Genomic DNA, 14,057 nt, shown 5'->3' on the forward strand with positions numbered 1-14,057 from the left:
ACAGACAAACACAGTTGGCTGGCTCTAAATGAGAATGAATACTGGAATTAAATTCATCAGGTGGCACCAAACATGACTTCAAATGAATCCTTTACTCTTATAAACTAAAAAGTAATTTGTGCTCACAGCTTATTGCAGCTTTAAAACCAGAAAATGAACTTTGAACCTGAAAATGTCCTTGCTTTTGTCTTGCAGGAGGGCACCTCAAAGTTTGCCAACCTTGACAATAGACTAAACAACAAACATCTTAACAGGGTAAGTAGATTGGAAATAAAGACTTGGATGAAAGCACTCAGGTGTAAATGGCTGACATTGTGTGAATACATCTCTTGTTCACACGCACAGTTTAACATTTGTAAATTATTCTCACTGGGGTGTCAAATCATTTGGGGTCACCAAGGCATTTCAGATAGTTACCTAAAATGACCTCAACATTTGTCACTGAGGCAAAACTTCAGATCTTCAAGCACATAAAAAAAGAGCAATTTTCACTAACTTTATAGCCCGCTTCTGGAGTGCATACCAATCATTTTAGCCTGAGGGGTTGTACACCCCCAGAAGCCTTTATGGGAGACCTTGGAATGATGTAAGACCCTGCAAAAGTTTCATTAGTATTGCAAAAGTTAAGGGACAAAATTATCTGTGATTAAACTTGCATTCAGGTGTATTTTTAGAGCTTATAATTCTTACCTTATTGTATATACAGTGTATGGTTAGGGTCACAAGCATGTGGGTAGAATCAAGTTTTATGCCATTATGGTTTTGCTGAGAGCTTAATAATGGATTTCAAACTAAAAGTACTTGAAAATACTGATTTCCTACAAAAGTCTACATTCAAACATTGTCACTGATGTCACTTTTGCTAAGCGGGGGGTGGGGGGTGCTTCAGTGCTTTGATGGAAGGTTGTAAGGGGGATCGACCAGCATGCAGCAGCGATAGTGGAACAGAGGGGCTGTCAGTTGTGTGTGTGTGTGTGCGATGTGCTGAATCCTGATCATTTGACAAATAGCTGCAGGCGGCTGCTCTAAAATCCCTCGCTGTGTGGGCTTTTTACAATGTGAATAGAACCCTATGGGGAACGGATGAAACACTTTTTTTCATTTTTTTTTCACACAGTCCACCGCCCAGGGCACTGTGCCCTACCTGGGTATCTTCCTCACAGACCTCACCATGCTGGACACGGCGGTCAAAGACAGATTGGATGTAAGTTACTCTCATCTCTATCAGGGGGAAAGCTGGTCACAACCCCTGGAAATTGCTCAGTATTTTACAATTATCAAACTGACATAACACGTGCTGTCACTTCCTTTGCAGAATGGCTACATCAACTTTGACAAAAGGAGAAGAGTGAGTGTTGCAATATGGATCAGTGTGAGAGATAAAAGTTTAAACGTTATCTATTTTAACACTTAGAATAAGAGACATTGCATGTAGCTGATGCTGTCATACCGAGTGCTTTTAACAAGATCAGCAGTGGACTAAGCTTCTGATTCTGCAGCGCTCACATAACAAGCAAGGTGTGCATGAGTAAGAACTGTAGCACCCTGACAAAAATCCTGTTAGAGAGAAGAACTGAACAAAGTAAGAGCTATTGAAAGAAGAGAGATACGTGGGATAAGAGCATATTAGAGCGAGCAGTGGTAGGGTAATATCCAAGGGAGGAAATGATTAAGAGGAGGGCGCTGTGAGGTGTAAGATGAGAGGAAAAAAGAGCTGGCACAGTAATACTAGATCAGCCAACATGGGTGCTTTTTTTTTAATTATGAAACTTTGTGGTGATATGCCTCTCTGTTAACAGGAATTTGAGGTTTTAGCTCAAATCCGGCTCCTGCAGTCTTCCTGCAAAAACTGTGTTTTCACCGCTGACGAGGCCTTCATGCAGTGGTATCAGAGTGTACCTACACTAAGAGAGGAGGAAAGGTAAATAAGCTTAGTTCAGTTACTGGTTAAACAAATGTCTTAAATGCATTCAATATTTTAAAGACACAAACTAAACCATATTTGTTGCTCTTAACTCTTTAATGAAGAATTTTTTGTTTTGTTTTCGGTTGTCTATTTCAGCTATAGACTGTCCAATGAAATTGAAGCACCTAGTGAGCCGAGCCCCCGTGGCCTTACTCCAACAGTCATCATCACACAATGCTCAGAGTAAGCTATATCGAATGCTCTTACACATACACACACTTTTACAACCCAGACCATAGTAAAATGTTAACTTGGATTTAAGTTGGTCATAATGAGCAAATCATTAGACTGTAAAAAACTCTGTGAGGAGCTTTCTAAAGTCTGAAAAGTATCTCTGATAAAAGAGAGCCATGTGACAGATGTGGGCATTTACCAGGCAGGAAGAGTCTAATGAACAATATTATTAAGTTGCATTATGGCAATGTTCTTGACTATTCAATGGAATAAGTCAGCATATCTCAAATTTGATCATTCCTTTTTTAATGTATCCCCAAAGTCCCCAAATTTTATGGAAATTCAGTAATAAATCGCTGTATCAACAACTTGAATCAGTGATGGCACGATTAGTCTTTTAGTCAATTACTTAGTCCACTTGTCAATAAAAATAAAATTAGCCGCAGCAAACAATTTTAATAATTAATTATTTAAGTGATCAAGACAAATTAATTGCTTAACAAAAAAAGCCAAACATTTACTGGTTCCAGCTTCTCAGATGTCAGTTTTTGCAGCTTTTCTTTGTTTTCATATCATTCTGAATTGAGTATTTTTGAATGAAAGCAAGTTAGTGTCACCTTGGTCACTTTCTTGACTAAATGATTATAAATCCATGATAAAAAACAAAAACAATTATTTGTTTGAACCTTAATTTGAATGTCTATATATATATTTTCATGTGTTGACAGCCTGAGCACCTCCCGGACCAGCCTGGTTGGAGACAGTGACAGCCTCTTTGACTTTCCCTCCCCTGTCAATAATCTGCTGTCAAAACTCACAAAGGTATTACTTCTTCTTCTTCTTCTTCTTCTACTTCTTGTCCAACTTTGCATTCTTGTCAGCTCCTTTCACAGACACTGTATGCAGGAGTGAGTTATTTATTGTAGAAGTGATGGATAGTGACTCTTACTTTGCTTAGAATAAACAATCACCTCATTGATTATCATTAGAACCGTTGTTTTCATTTCTATTGCAGCACATGAGATCTCCGTCTGTGTCCTGTCTGGATGTTGACACGTCTCCTCCAACCAACGAGTCTACCCCGGCCACGTTGACTCCATCCACTCCCATAAAATCGCACCGCCGATCAGCCTCCTGTGGCAACAACCCCCCCAATAACATCCAAGGTTCAGGGGCTGACATGCGAATCATCAGGATACGAATGGACCTGCATGATGGAAACCTGTACCGAAGCATACTGGTACTAATTCAAACCATCTGAATATAATTTAAAGCAGCAGCTAGATTGTAGAAAATGCTCTGTCCCAAATTATCTGCGACAGGCTGCACTTACAGTCTTTCCCATAATGATAGTCATCAGAATCAGATCCTCAGGATACAATGGACCCAAGATATCATTAGTGCAACGCAAGCTGTCCTAGTGTCATTGTTATTCTCCCCTCTCCCCTCAGGTTACGAGCAATGACAAGACCCCCACTGTGATCAGCTCTGCCTTAGAAAAGCACAGTCAGGACCCCAAACAGGTGTCCAGATATGAGCTGATCCAACTTCTGCCTGAAGGAAAAGGTAAAGATGTGCTTCCAGTGCAGCAAAAGATAAACTAATCCATTCTGCCCACAACACTGTTAATAGGAGCACTATTAGTACACAAAGTGCACTGTATTTCTTGACCAGTGGTGTATTTTTGTTATCCAAATGGAGATAAAACTAATGTCATACTAGGAGAAAAAGATCACAGGGTAATACATTTTGTACCACATTTTCGACAAACAGATTCGCTTACTTGAATAAAACCTTATTATTACTTCAGCTGCAACATTTGTTTAGTCAATTGAATGAAAATTAATCTGCAACTACTGCAATCTTTTTTATGCAAAAATGTATAAAATATTTGCCTAATGCAGCTACTCAAAAGTGATGACAAGATCCTTTTCTGCATTTGTCTTTTTTATATCATTGTAAACTGAATAACTTTGACGGATTATGTCTTTTCAAATATATATTTGAGCATTTTATATCTGTGTTAGATAGTGACAGTAGAAAGAGAGAAGAGAGTGGGAACACCATGCAACAGAAGTCCCCGCTAGGACATGCTCTGGGGATGTTAATGTTCATGGTCGATGCATTAACCTCTGGGCCACCATGGGTCCAATGTATGTCAGCTTTAGAGTACTGATGCCATCAGTCCAGCAACTTTGGAGAAGCTTTTTTGAATTCTGTCTCTCTTCCTCTCTTAACACAGAACTGGTCATCCCTGCTACAGGAAATGTCTTCTACGCAATGACGTCATCTAGTGTTGACTTCCTGTTGAGAAGGAAAGGCGGGAACACTCCTTTGGGGTCACAGCCGATCAGCACAGAGACAAGCGCCACTTTTCCTCGAATCAAGGCCAAGGGGAGGAGACTGGTCAGGACTCTATTTTGACACCAGATGTTCCTCAACCCAACTTTTTCCACGTGAATGCAGTTTGAGCTCTTACAAACAGTAAATGTGGCCTTCTCTGTGCAAAACAAGAATCTACATATGCCTTTCTCCCGTGCTCCTAAGAAGCTTGTTCTACCAAAACACCAAGACCAAATCCTTCTTGTGTTTTAATCAACATTGCAGGTTTTGTCAAACATTTCAGACCTCCAGCCGCCCTGCTGTGTGTAGAGTGCTGCTGAAGAACAGCGTCACTTTTCTTCTTTTCCAAACAGTATGCATTACTAATTTATACCCTGAGGAAGAGCAATGAAAGCCTTTAACTGAGTACTTTTGGTGCTGGCTCTCGAGTCCCAGTCAGGTAGCACTTGATGCATTTTCATTCTAACTCAATGAATAAGATCTGTTGTAATTGCTTGTAGTCGCCAGGAGATCCTTTGTTGTTGTGTGCCTCAGTGACGTTTCCAAATGTAAAAAGATTGAATTGGTCAGAACTTCTGTGGTCACCTGAGATGCTGATGAAGGATTTAGGAGAGTGTTTTTTGGGGGAAGAAGCCTAATGAAATCTAAATATTCAGAGCCTGTTAGATCTGGTTCTGGTAAACAGCACATGAGAAAGACCAAAAGATAGAGTGCAAGTGCATCATTGTAGCAAAACACTGGAGACATATATATGTTTTGTATATATTTATATATTTTGTATGTCTGTATGATGTCAACATTGTGTTTACACTGGCAAGGAGCTCTAGGTCCATGTGTCCCAACTGTCCAGTAAATAATTCATCAAGGAGAAATCCATCAATACCTGCAAAATTTCCACTTTAAAAACATTATTTTAGCTTTGACTCAAGCAGATATTCATTTTACATAAACTTAAAGCTGCATTAATCAATATTTTTATATTAACAATATAAATAATGAATTTAATCACTATTCATATTGTAAAAGTGGCTGCTTGTAGTGACTAACCTAAAAATAATGATCAACTCTGCAGTTCTATGTAGCTTTTTGGCCTAATTTGTTTGGGTTTCAAGGCCCATTCAGGGTTCATTCTCACAGCTGTTATCAACCCTATTTCCAGCATCAGCAAAAAACTCAGATAAACCCATTGTAGGCCTATGCTACCTGCCCAACAGAAACGAGCAGACACACACAAGTTAGCGACTTGCTGGTGAAAAATGTGCCAATAAAACATCTAGCCAATAAAAACCTGACCAAACTAGACTTAAAGGAGAGTCATATGCACTTATTTCATGATATGGACAGAAATATAACTAAAGATAAATATTTCTTCCTCAGCTGGATGTGTATCTAGGCAGCTCTTCACCAGCAGGTTAGCTGTAATAACTTCATAAGGCGTTAAAATGTCATACAGCTCAATTTTGAAGTTCTTCCGATCACTAGTGGCTAAAAATTGATTATTGCAGCTTTAAAAGCACCTTGCAGCACTTTTTAAAGCTTGTGGCTTTGCTTCAGTTTATTACTGTAGTACCAAAACCATTGAGGAAGACAGTAAGGAAAATTCAAACAATACACCACCATTTTTAGGTTTAAGGTTTTCCAGGTCTGAACTTTTCAACAGAGCATAAGCTACACTTAATTTATGCAGATTCTTACGCAGCTCAGCAGGACACACCTTCCCTGCTGTTTACCTGCAGTACAAAGCCTTAGCTCCAGTTTCATGTTATGAATTAACATGTCGACTTCGGTGTAGGTTTAAAACACACAACCTCTTTGAAAAAAGTCTGCACTTTGAAAAAGTCTTGTGACCTCTGGTTGTACCCGCTCAGTGCTGGTGAGGCCTCCTGATTGGCTGAGGCACAATCACAGGGGGACCAGGGAGAGGATTCTTCAGATGATGTGAGCTGGCGTTTTTGCTATGTTACTGATTGTTTTAGTGCCTTTCTCTACAGGATGCTCATCTTTCCCATTTTTGCATTAGAATGTATACACAGAGGCAATGCAGTTACCTCCAGTGCTGTGAAGTCTCACATCAAAGCTATTTATGCACTACATACAGGATGTCCTATTTTTGTGGTAATAAATTTACTTTTATATGAATTTCATTGCTTTTGACTGATGTGCTGTAACATATTCCACGTTCAATACAGACACTTTCCATGCTGCTGAGTATCCCGTAAAAAGAATTAAAGCTGTCTCTATATGTCAAATACTGACATTTCCATTTTTCTCATGGATAAGGTAAAGCAAGGTGAATATACATCAGCAAAAAAGAAATACACCTGTTTTAGTCTTTATTCAGATTCAAGATAGCCAGCATCTTTATTGTCAAGCAAAATCAAGGTCAGAATGAATGTATGTGGAAATGTGATATAAAATCTAAAGCACATAATAAAAAAGTTCTGAATGTGTCAGAAAAGCACATTTTAAATTCATAAACACACATACCAACCCAGTAAATAACAAACCTTTATGAAACACAAAGTATTAAAGCATTCCTCGCACCTGAATGTTGTCAGTGTCTGTAGTTTAATGTTGTCAGTGAAATGTGTGCGTGTGCTGAATTAATCCCACAATGTTCATACATTAAAAATTCCATTAAAAATTAGTTTTCATACATTTTAAAGCTTGGCGAGCTCCCTGAGAACAAACCTACAAACCAGATAATGTTGGTTTTAAAAGAAAAAGTCCAAGGTAGCTAGGCAGCACTTTTACAGTTTGCAACATCGTTTCATCAGTTTCAATTAAAACAGAACCCAGTAGTTATAAAGACACTCGAACAAATGCTTTCATTTGAAGTACCACTTTGAGGCTTTTGTATTTTTCAAAATGAACACCATATTTTCTATAACACCCTGTGCTCCCTGTCACATTTCCCTACTTCTACTCCTCCAGCATTGTTCTGTATGCATTTAGTTTGAAGAGGGTGATGTAACAGCCCTTGATTACAGCCGATAATCATTCTGAACAAGTGAAATGGTTTTTGTGCCTTAAAGGACCCGAAAACATATTTTCTCAATCAGTTTCTTACTGTGAGCGATAGGGGACTATATGAACATACTATTTTCTGCCAAAAAGTTTTCTTTTTTCATTTAAGATATTGCTGAATTCCTGGGTCACTTCAATTTGATTTTACGAGAGATTAAAAGAAATATTATAATGTAGCAAATGTGTTCAAACCTACATGCCAGATATTATCGGCGTTTCCTTAACCCCAGTTGGTCCACATGGCTCCAGAAGGGTGTCAACACTGGATCGTTCCTCCTCCACAAGCCTCACACTCCAGTGCTGCCGTCCGGTAAGCCTTCCACACCACTGGGTCCTGCAGACACACCGTGCCGCCGCCCCGCTTCTCCTCCGCCTCGTTCCGGTTTATGTCTCCCACACACACCCAGCCTCCTCCGTCCCCTGACCCAGCCTCCTTGGGGCTGACAGCCCACTTGGAGTGGTCTTGGCTGGCCTTGAAGGTGAACGTCTGCCCCGGGTTGATGAGCGTGATGTCCAAGACTTTCCAGCCCAGGGAGCAGTCAGAGGGAAGGATGCCAGTGGAGCGAACCCAGAACTGGACCAGGAGGTCTGACTGGAGGGTGGGGGCCACCCAGGAGTGGTACAGGTCTGATGAGGCAAAGAGGGAGCATATTTTTATTATTTTCTTGCCAGTAACCTGTCTACATTATGTTAAAAAATATGGTCTCAGTAAGGAGTGTGAATTATTATCACAAATTATTGGCCCATTTATACCTGCAAAGAAACTCAAGGTGAAGCTGACACCAGATGAACTGAGGCCTGAACTCATTTTAAACTACTTTTATTCCTCCAAAGTCATACCATTATCAAAAGAGGCTCCTTTGGCAAAGCTGATGAAGTTGGTGCCATCCTTTGAGGTCAGAGTCATGCTGCGATTGGACACAGGTATGATATGTGGAGAGATGTGACCAGACAGATGTTTTTTCTTACAGACAGCGGCCAGCGCGGGAACCAGAGATGCCAAGGACTCAGGGACATCGCAGTCGTACACATTAGGCTGATTGATCTGAAGCTGCTCTCCTGTGGTGCAAAACAAATTTGATTTAGGGCAAACGCTGCTAACGGCACTCAAGAATCACTCTATTCGTTAAGTACAGTAAATGAAAAGCACTGTCTTGGTGACATTGGTGCAGAGGCACTGCGGCAACTGTGCACAGCAACAGATGATATAACTACACATACGTAACACATAAGGACCTTACTGTTTACCGCAATGACTGGAGTTGGTTTTTTTTATCTTATATGTAATTTTTCTTCCATTATTTAAATTGAATAATGACAACAATTGATAAATTAGTTCCAGCACTAACTCTATGCAACAAAACATAAAACACATAAAATAGATAACTGTTCTAATTGTGCTAAGTGATTAGGTTAATTAAAACATAAGCAGGCAAATATTTCTGACAACATACCAGTCGTCACATATTGGACAGACAGTATTTAGTAACTCAATGTCAAATCTCAGTTTCCCTCATTAACATGCAAATTGATGCTGCAAGGTGCTTGAAAATGAATTGTGATATGGCTGTGATCACTTTATGCTGTTTGACAAAACATTTATGCGCCGTGCATCCACGTCACCCCGGACACTGTCACACTCTCAACATCCCAGCTGGAGAGGCAAGGATCTGATGGAGCAAATGCATGCCGCAGTGTGAGCGCTGATATCTCTATGGTAACATACCTCGATCTAATTACATTACCCCCGGCAGTGCCATAGCAACTGTGCCAACTGCTGGGTCTGCCAGGGAACTGCACAGGCAGCGCGGTGACATGGTGATGACACCTGTTTACGTTGATTATCTTGGATCAGGATCGTTGTTGTGTCAATACCTGACTTGATTATTAGGTACTGGGTGGCGTCAAGACAATAATTACTGAAGAAATTCCTTTCTTTTCAAGATGAGACAACTCTTAAATAATAATTTACCGCCTACGCTAACCACACAACTTGTGATTCAATATCCCAAGTAAGTAACTTATTTTTTGACAAAGGCAGATATCAGTAGTAGTTTTTTTTATTCTCTTATTGAACAAAATCTTTTTTTTCAATTTCATGACAAAAAGTGACACATATTTGGAGGAGTATTATAATATTCTTGGGAAAGCCGTAGAAATAGCATTTAGATTCTCTACTGAAACATGTTGAAACTTGTTATAATAGGCAACTCTTTAAGGCAGAGTAACACACCAATCAATAGCAGGGAAACTCTTGGATACCTTATATGTCATTATAGGTTGAATAGACTTTGTCTAACTTCCATTATACAGGCAGGAGATTGATTGATTTGCTGATATGGTAAATAGTATGAAACTTTGATGCTGAATATATATCAACAAACCAATATAGTGGCCTAATTTTATTTGTAATATGGTAGATTTTCTTTCTCAGCATTTTAGAGGCCACAAATGTTTAATATATTGAGCGAAACTTACCTTTTTCACCAATATAGATATTAGTTTGATAAGGAATTCCTTCTTAATTAGCAGACAGAAGGCAGAGTATGAATCTTCGTTAGCTTTCAGCTCTCATACTGTTTTTGTAATCTAATACCGTCATTGAATTAAACAGAACTCTAAAGTGTTAACTGCATTTTTATAGCAACTCTATAAAAGCCTGTGCTATGTACGGCCAAATGGATAGACTTACCGATGGTCTGGAAGCGGTCGAGCGGGTAAGTAACACAGATAAAGTTTTGTCCGTTGGGCACACCGGTGCTGGGGTAATAATACTCTCCTGCCTGTTGTACCGGGGGGAAGTGAGGGGTGCTGTGAACCAACCAGAAGCCCTGATTTTTATCCAGCAGGACAACACCTGAGGAAGAGATATTAGAATTGTCATCAAGGGTTTCCTTTCCTGCAAATCAAAACTAAATAAACTTAACTATGCTCATTTATTTCTACATATTTAAACACAAACACAGTGATTTTAGGTTAATCATACGAGGGTGACCCCTTTCAAACTGTCACAGTGTTTGCACTTTGTATTTAGATTAAACTTTAAAAGCCCTAACGAGTCATATTGACTCTCTCCCTTTCTACACAACTTTAAGGCAGTCATTTATTTGGCCTTATACATGACTTGTGTGGTTTTAAAATCTTTAAAAGTTTCTGAATTTTAGCAGTTTTGTTTAAGTTGTTTTTTTAAACTCTTATGGTTCTCTTTTGAAGTATGTAAATCGGGTTAGCATGTGTTTAGGTACTTCCCCATACAGGAAGTAATGTATGGCTGTAGTATATAAGCCAACAATATAAAGTGTATAATGAAGCTTGATTTATGAAATCCTTAATTTTATATAGCGACTGACTTTGACATTTTTGCTTTGACATAATTCATACACTGTTGTCGGACCTATGATGCACTTCTTCATATTTGCTGATTCTGAGTATGAAGTCAAATCTCTTTCAGCCAACCTGCGCTCTGCAGGTATTAGACTGCTCCGGTGTTCACCTTTTGTGTGCCCCCCTCTGCTTCCACTGTTGTCAACCCATCTGTCACCAAACTCCACAGGTGGCCTCTGGTCATTGTAAAGGATATACGCTAGCTCTGTGTTCTGTGAAGAGGACAAAGCTTTTTATCGAAATGAGAAGCCATCATACTACATACCAAGCACACAAAAAAAGACACACTTCAGATGAAAACAGAATAAAACAGCATAACATTTTTTCCTGCAGCTGTTTGGACAAACAGGAGAACACATGCATATAGATGAACAAGTAAATTTCAGTTCTTATTCTCAGTTTCTTATTCTGATCTAATAACATCAGATGGTTATAACACAGGATTTAACAAGTCTATCTATATAAAATTACATATAACTGAGAAGTCGTATGACTGCAGCATGAAAACGAAAGCTGACAGAGTAAATGACATCTGCTGATAAGTTTTCAATACTGATACTGCTTGAGTAAAATATACTTTTGTTAAATTGTGGACAGAATGCAAATAAACCTAATATTAATATCCAGGAAGATTTTCAACCACCATGGGAAAGATAAATCATGTCATAAGAAAAAGTTAGACTTTGCATGGCCATTTCACATGAATCATACAAAAATTATTTATATTATAATCCATGAAAAATAAGTAACTGAAAAACTGTATAATAATAGAAGGACGCTGATTTTCACCTGGGTGATCTCCTAGAAAATAAACTCTCAGTAAGACAAAACTGAATTCACAATGTTTAGACTTGGTATTTGTTCCATTTTTGTTACAGACAAAAAAAATGGAAGCAGACCTTTCCTTGTGAGTACAGTTGTCCGACTGTCCTTCCCAGAGCTCCCGTGGTGTCATTCACTGTCCCCTTCCCATTAGTCCATCCTTCACTCCCTTTTTCCAGCAGTAAATACATCTCACCCTGTTCATGTTCTTTAGGCAGCTTGTACATATAAAACCTAACAGAGAATGAGACAGTAGTGAAGATGTAAATAAAACACATTGGGGAAAACTGATTTGTGCATTATTGTTTTTAGCTTTCTGGTTAGGTTTCTTGAGACAACTAACCGGGTTAAATCAAACCATACACTGTATTTTTAAATGCTTGTTTCGTCCAGGTCTGTTATCAGTGAATTACCAATCAACTGCATCTCCTTGGTCATTGTAGCAGCTGATTGGCGAGGTGTCGCCCCCTAGTGGCACACAGCAGATCAACAAGGATAGGAACAGCAACATCTAAGAACAAGAGACAGATTAATCATTGAAAGTAAATATATATATATATATATTTACAATTACAAAAAGGTATTTAGGATATTGGCAAATTAAAGGAAAAACTGACATGTTTCTACTGACATACTCATATATATATCATGTATTCTACGCTGTAATCCGTCCTACTGTTCACACCGACTGCAAAGAGATTCCTTCATAAATACATTTTAAATGATGAGGGGCTAAATCCACAGTCCTTGTTCTGTGTAAAAATGCATTATAAATTTCAGCAGACGCTTATAGGCTCATATCAGCATGAGTATTGTTTTCAGACAGATTGTCCTTTAAAACCTGCATAGGGAACTGAGGCTTTTGTATAAGTGTATAGAGAAGTGGAAGGTACACAAATGTACACTATAAAAATATACATCCAACCACAGTGTTGCTGTGGTGTTTTTCCACTGCTGGTCCGACTTTTACTAAAACGACCTTTCAACCACTGATGACAAACATTTAATTACACTCAAACTCAACAGAATATTAAAGTATATGAGTTGTATTCAAGATTGTACTTGAGTAGAAGGACAGGAACACTAGCAGCAACATGTACTTAAAGCACCAAAAGTAAAAGTACTCATTATACAGAGTGACCCATTTCAGAATAATATATGTATATTGTATAACTGCATTAATCATTGATGCATTAATGCATAAGCATCACTTTAATATCGCAGCTGGTAAAAGTGGAGCTTCTTTTAACTGTTTCATATACTGCTATAATAATACATCAGAATTGATTTGTTGACTTAATTTTCTACTAATAATGCTAATTTGCAGAGTAACTCAATCTATTAAATAAATGCAGTGGAGAAAAGTGCAATATTTCCCTAAGTAGCAGGAAATGGAAATACAGAAGTGAAGAACAAGCCCCTCTAAAGTGTACTTGAGTACAGTATTTGAGTACTGTACACTACTAATACAGTCTATATTAACACTGGATACAGAAGCAGCATCTTGTGACATTCGTGAAAAATAAAATGAAACAAAACACTAAATTAAAGATAAAATCTAAAGCTCCAGACTACAAGAAGTCAGACCTTATACATCTAAAAAAAAAACTGAGGCAAAGTTAACTAACTAAAGCGAAAACTGAACTTCAGTCACTGCAAGTCGCCACCGTGCTCACTGCAAAGGGAAAGTAAAGCCAGATGTTAAATATCTAATGTCACCACTCGTACTCACATCTGGCTCGGTGTGTGTCTCCTCATTTATGTCCCCAGTGGATTCTTATCTGGTTGTCAGCACGAATATCTACCGTAGCAAAGTAGTTCCCACTCCTTAGGTTTCATCTTCACCTAACTCACATCCTCGTTTTAGGTCTGGGACTACAACGGCGGGATGAGACAGTGACGTTAGGCGGGACAGGTTTCGCTCTTACAGGAAAACTACGGCAGTCAAAGAGACTCAACACACACAGGCTGAGTAGTTATTTATAGGTATAAAATTTACGATACAACAATTGATGAAGAGTATACTTAAACTCGGTGTTTAATTATCTGTAACTTCCTGGCTCCTCGCTCATCCTTGTCTAAAAGTCCTTGGTTTCAGTCATGTGATCGATGACGTCGACCGGTGGGCGGGGCTATATAGAAAAAAATGGTCATGCCTAAATTCATTTTTTAAATAAATAGCTTGATAAAAACATAAACAGAAGTCCTGAGTGTGGAGTGATATTAATAAACGTAAGATAAACATAGACATAGTGTTTTCATTAACCATTTAAGAATTCATATCATTCATATAAATCCAACATATACATTATTAAATAAGTCACTGGATCTATGGTAATAA

At 38.6% G+C, this 14,057-nt stretch overlaps 2 protein-coding genes across 2 annotated transcripts in view; one reads left to right on the plus strand and one right to left on the minus strand.

Moving 5' to 3' along the window:
* Window positions 1–6,622, plus strand: part of rgl2 (ral guanine nucleotide dissociation stimulator-like 2) — a 28,614-nt gene extending 21,992 nt beyond the window's left edge. Inside the window, exons 12-20 of the mRNA XM_035672035.1 lie at window positions 196–255; window positions 1,118–1,204; window positions 1,316–1,348; window positions 1,800–1,921; window positions 2,063–2,149; window positions 2,869–2,962; window positions 3,156–3,380; window positions 3,592–3,706; window positions 4,383–6,622. Coding sequence (XP_035527928.1) covers window positions 196–255; window positions 1,118–1,204; window positions 1,316–1,348; window positions 1,800–1,921; window positions 2,063–2,149; window positions 2,869–2,962; window positions 3,156–3,380; window positions 3,592–3,706; window positions 4,383–4,564 — 1,005 coding nt within the window. The 3' untranslated portion in view covers window positions 4,565–6,622. The remainder of the gene's footprint in view (window positions 1–195; window positions 256–1,117; window positions 1,205–1,315; window positions 1,349–1,799; window positions 1,922–2,062; window positions 2,150–2,868; window positions 2,963–3,155; window positions 3,381–3,591; window positions 3,707–4,382) is intronic.
* Window positions 6,623–7,015: 393 nt separating this feature from the next.
* dnase2 (deoxyribonuclease II, lysosomal) lies at window positions 7,016–13,798 on the minus strand. Its single transcript, XM_035672036.1, has 7 exons — window positions 13,449–13,798; window positions 12,130–12,227; window positions 11,794–11,950; window positions 11,004–11,106; window positions 10,203–10,367; window positions 8,351–8,569; window positions 7,016–8,137 (listed from the first exon to the last, which is right to left on the minus strand). The coding sequence occupies exons 2-7, from the start codon at window positions 12,225–12,227 to the stop codon at window positions 7,767–7,769; spliced, it is 1,113 nt and encodes a 370-aa protein (XP_035527929.1). The 5' UTR covers window positions 13,449–13,798; the 3' UTR covers window positions 7,016–7,766.
* Window positions 13,799–14,057: the final 259 nt, after the last annotated feature.

The sequence above is a fragment of the Morone saxatilis genome, unplaced genomic scaffold (genome assembly GCF_004916995.1).
Source record: "Morone saxatilis isolate NCDOM2014 unplaced genomic scaffold, NCSU_SB_2.0 Contig24, whole genome shotgun sequence".
Classification (NCBI taxonomy): Eukaryota; Metazoa; Chordata; class Actinopteri; family Moronidae; genus Morone; species Morone saxatilis.

What these genes read in the sequence shown, in the direction of transcription:
- dnase2 (XM_035672036.1), bottom strand. Translation starts at nt 12,227, where the DNA reads ATGTTGCTGTTCCTATCCTTGTTGATCTGCTGTGTGCCACTAGGGGGC. An exon ending in CAGAGGGGGGCACACAAAAG is followed by an intron (nt 10,368 to 11,003) that starts GTGAACACCGGA and finishes TCTCTTCCTCAG; the next exon opens with GTGTTGTCCTGCTGGATAAA. An exon ending in CGACCGCTTCCAGACCATCG is followed by an intron (nt 8,570 to 10,202) that starts GTAAGTCTATCC and finishes TTTGCACCACAG; the next exon opens with GAGAGCAGCTTCAGATCAAT.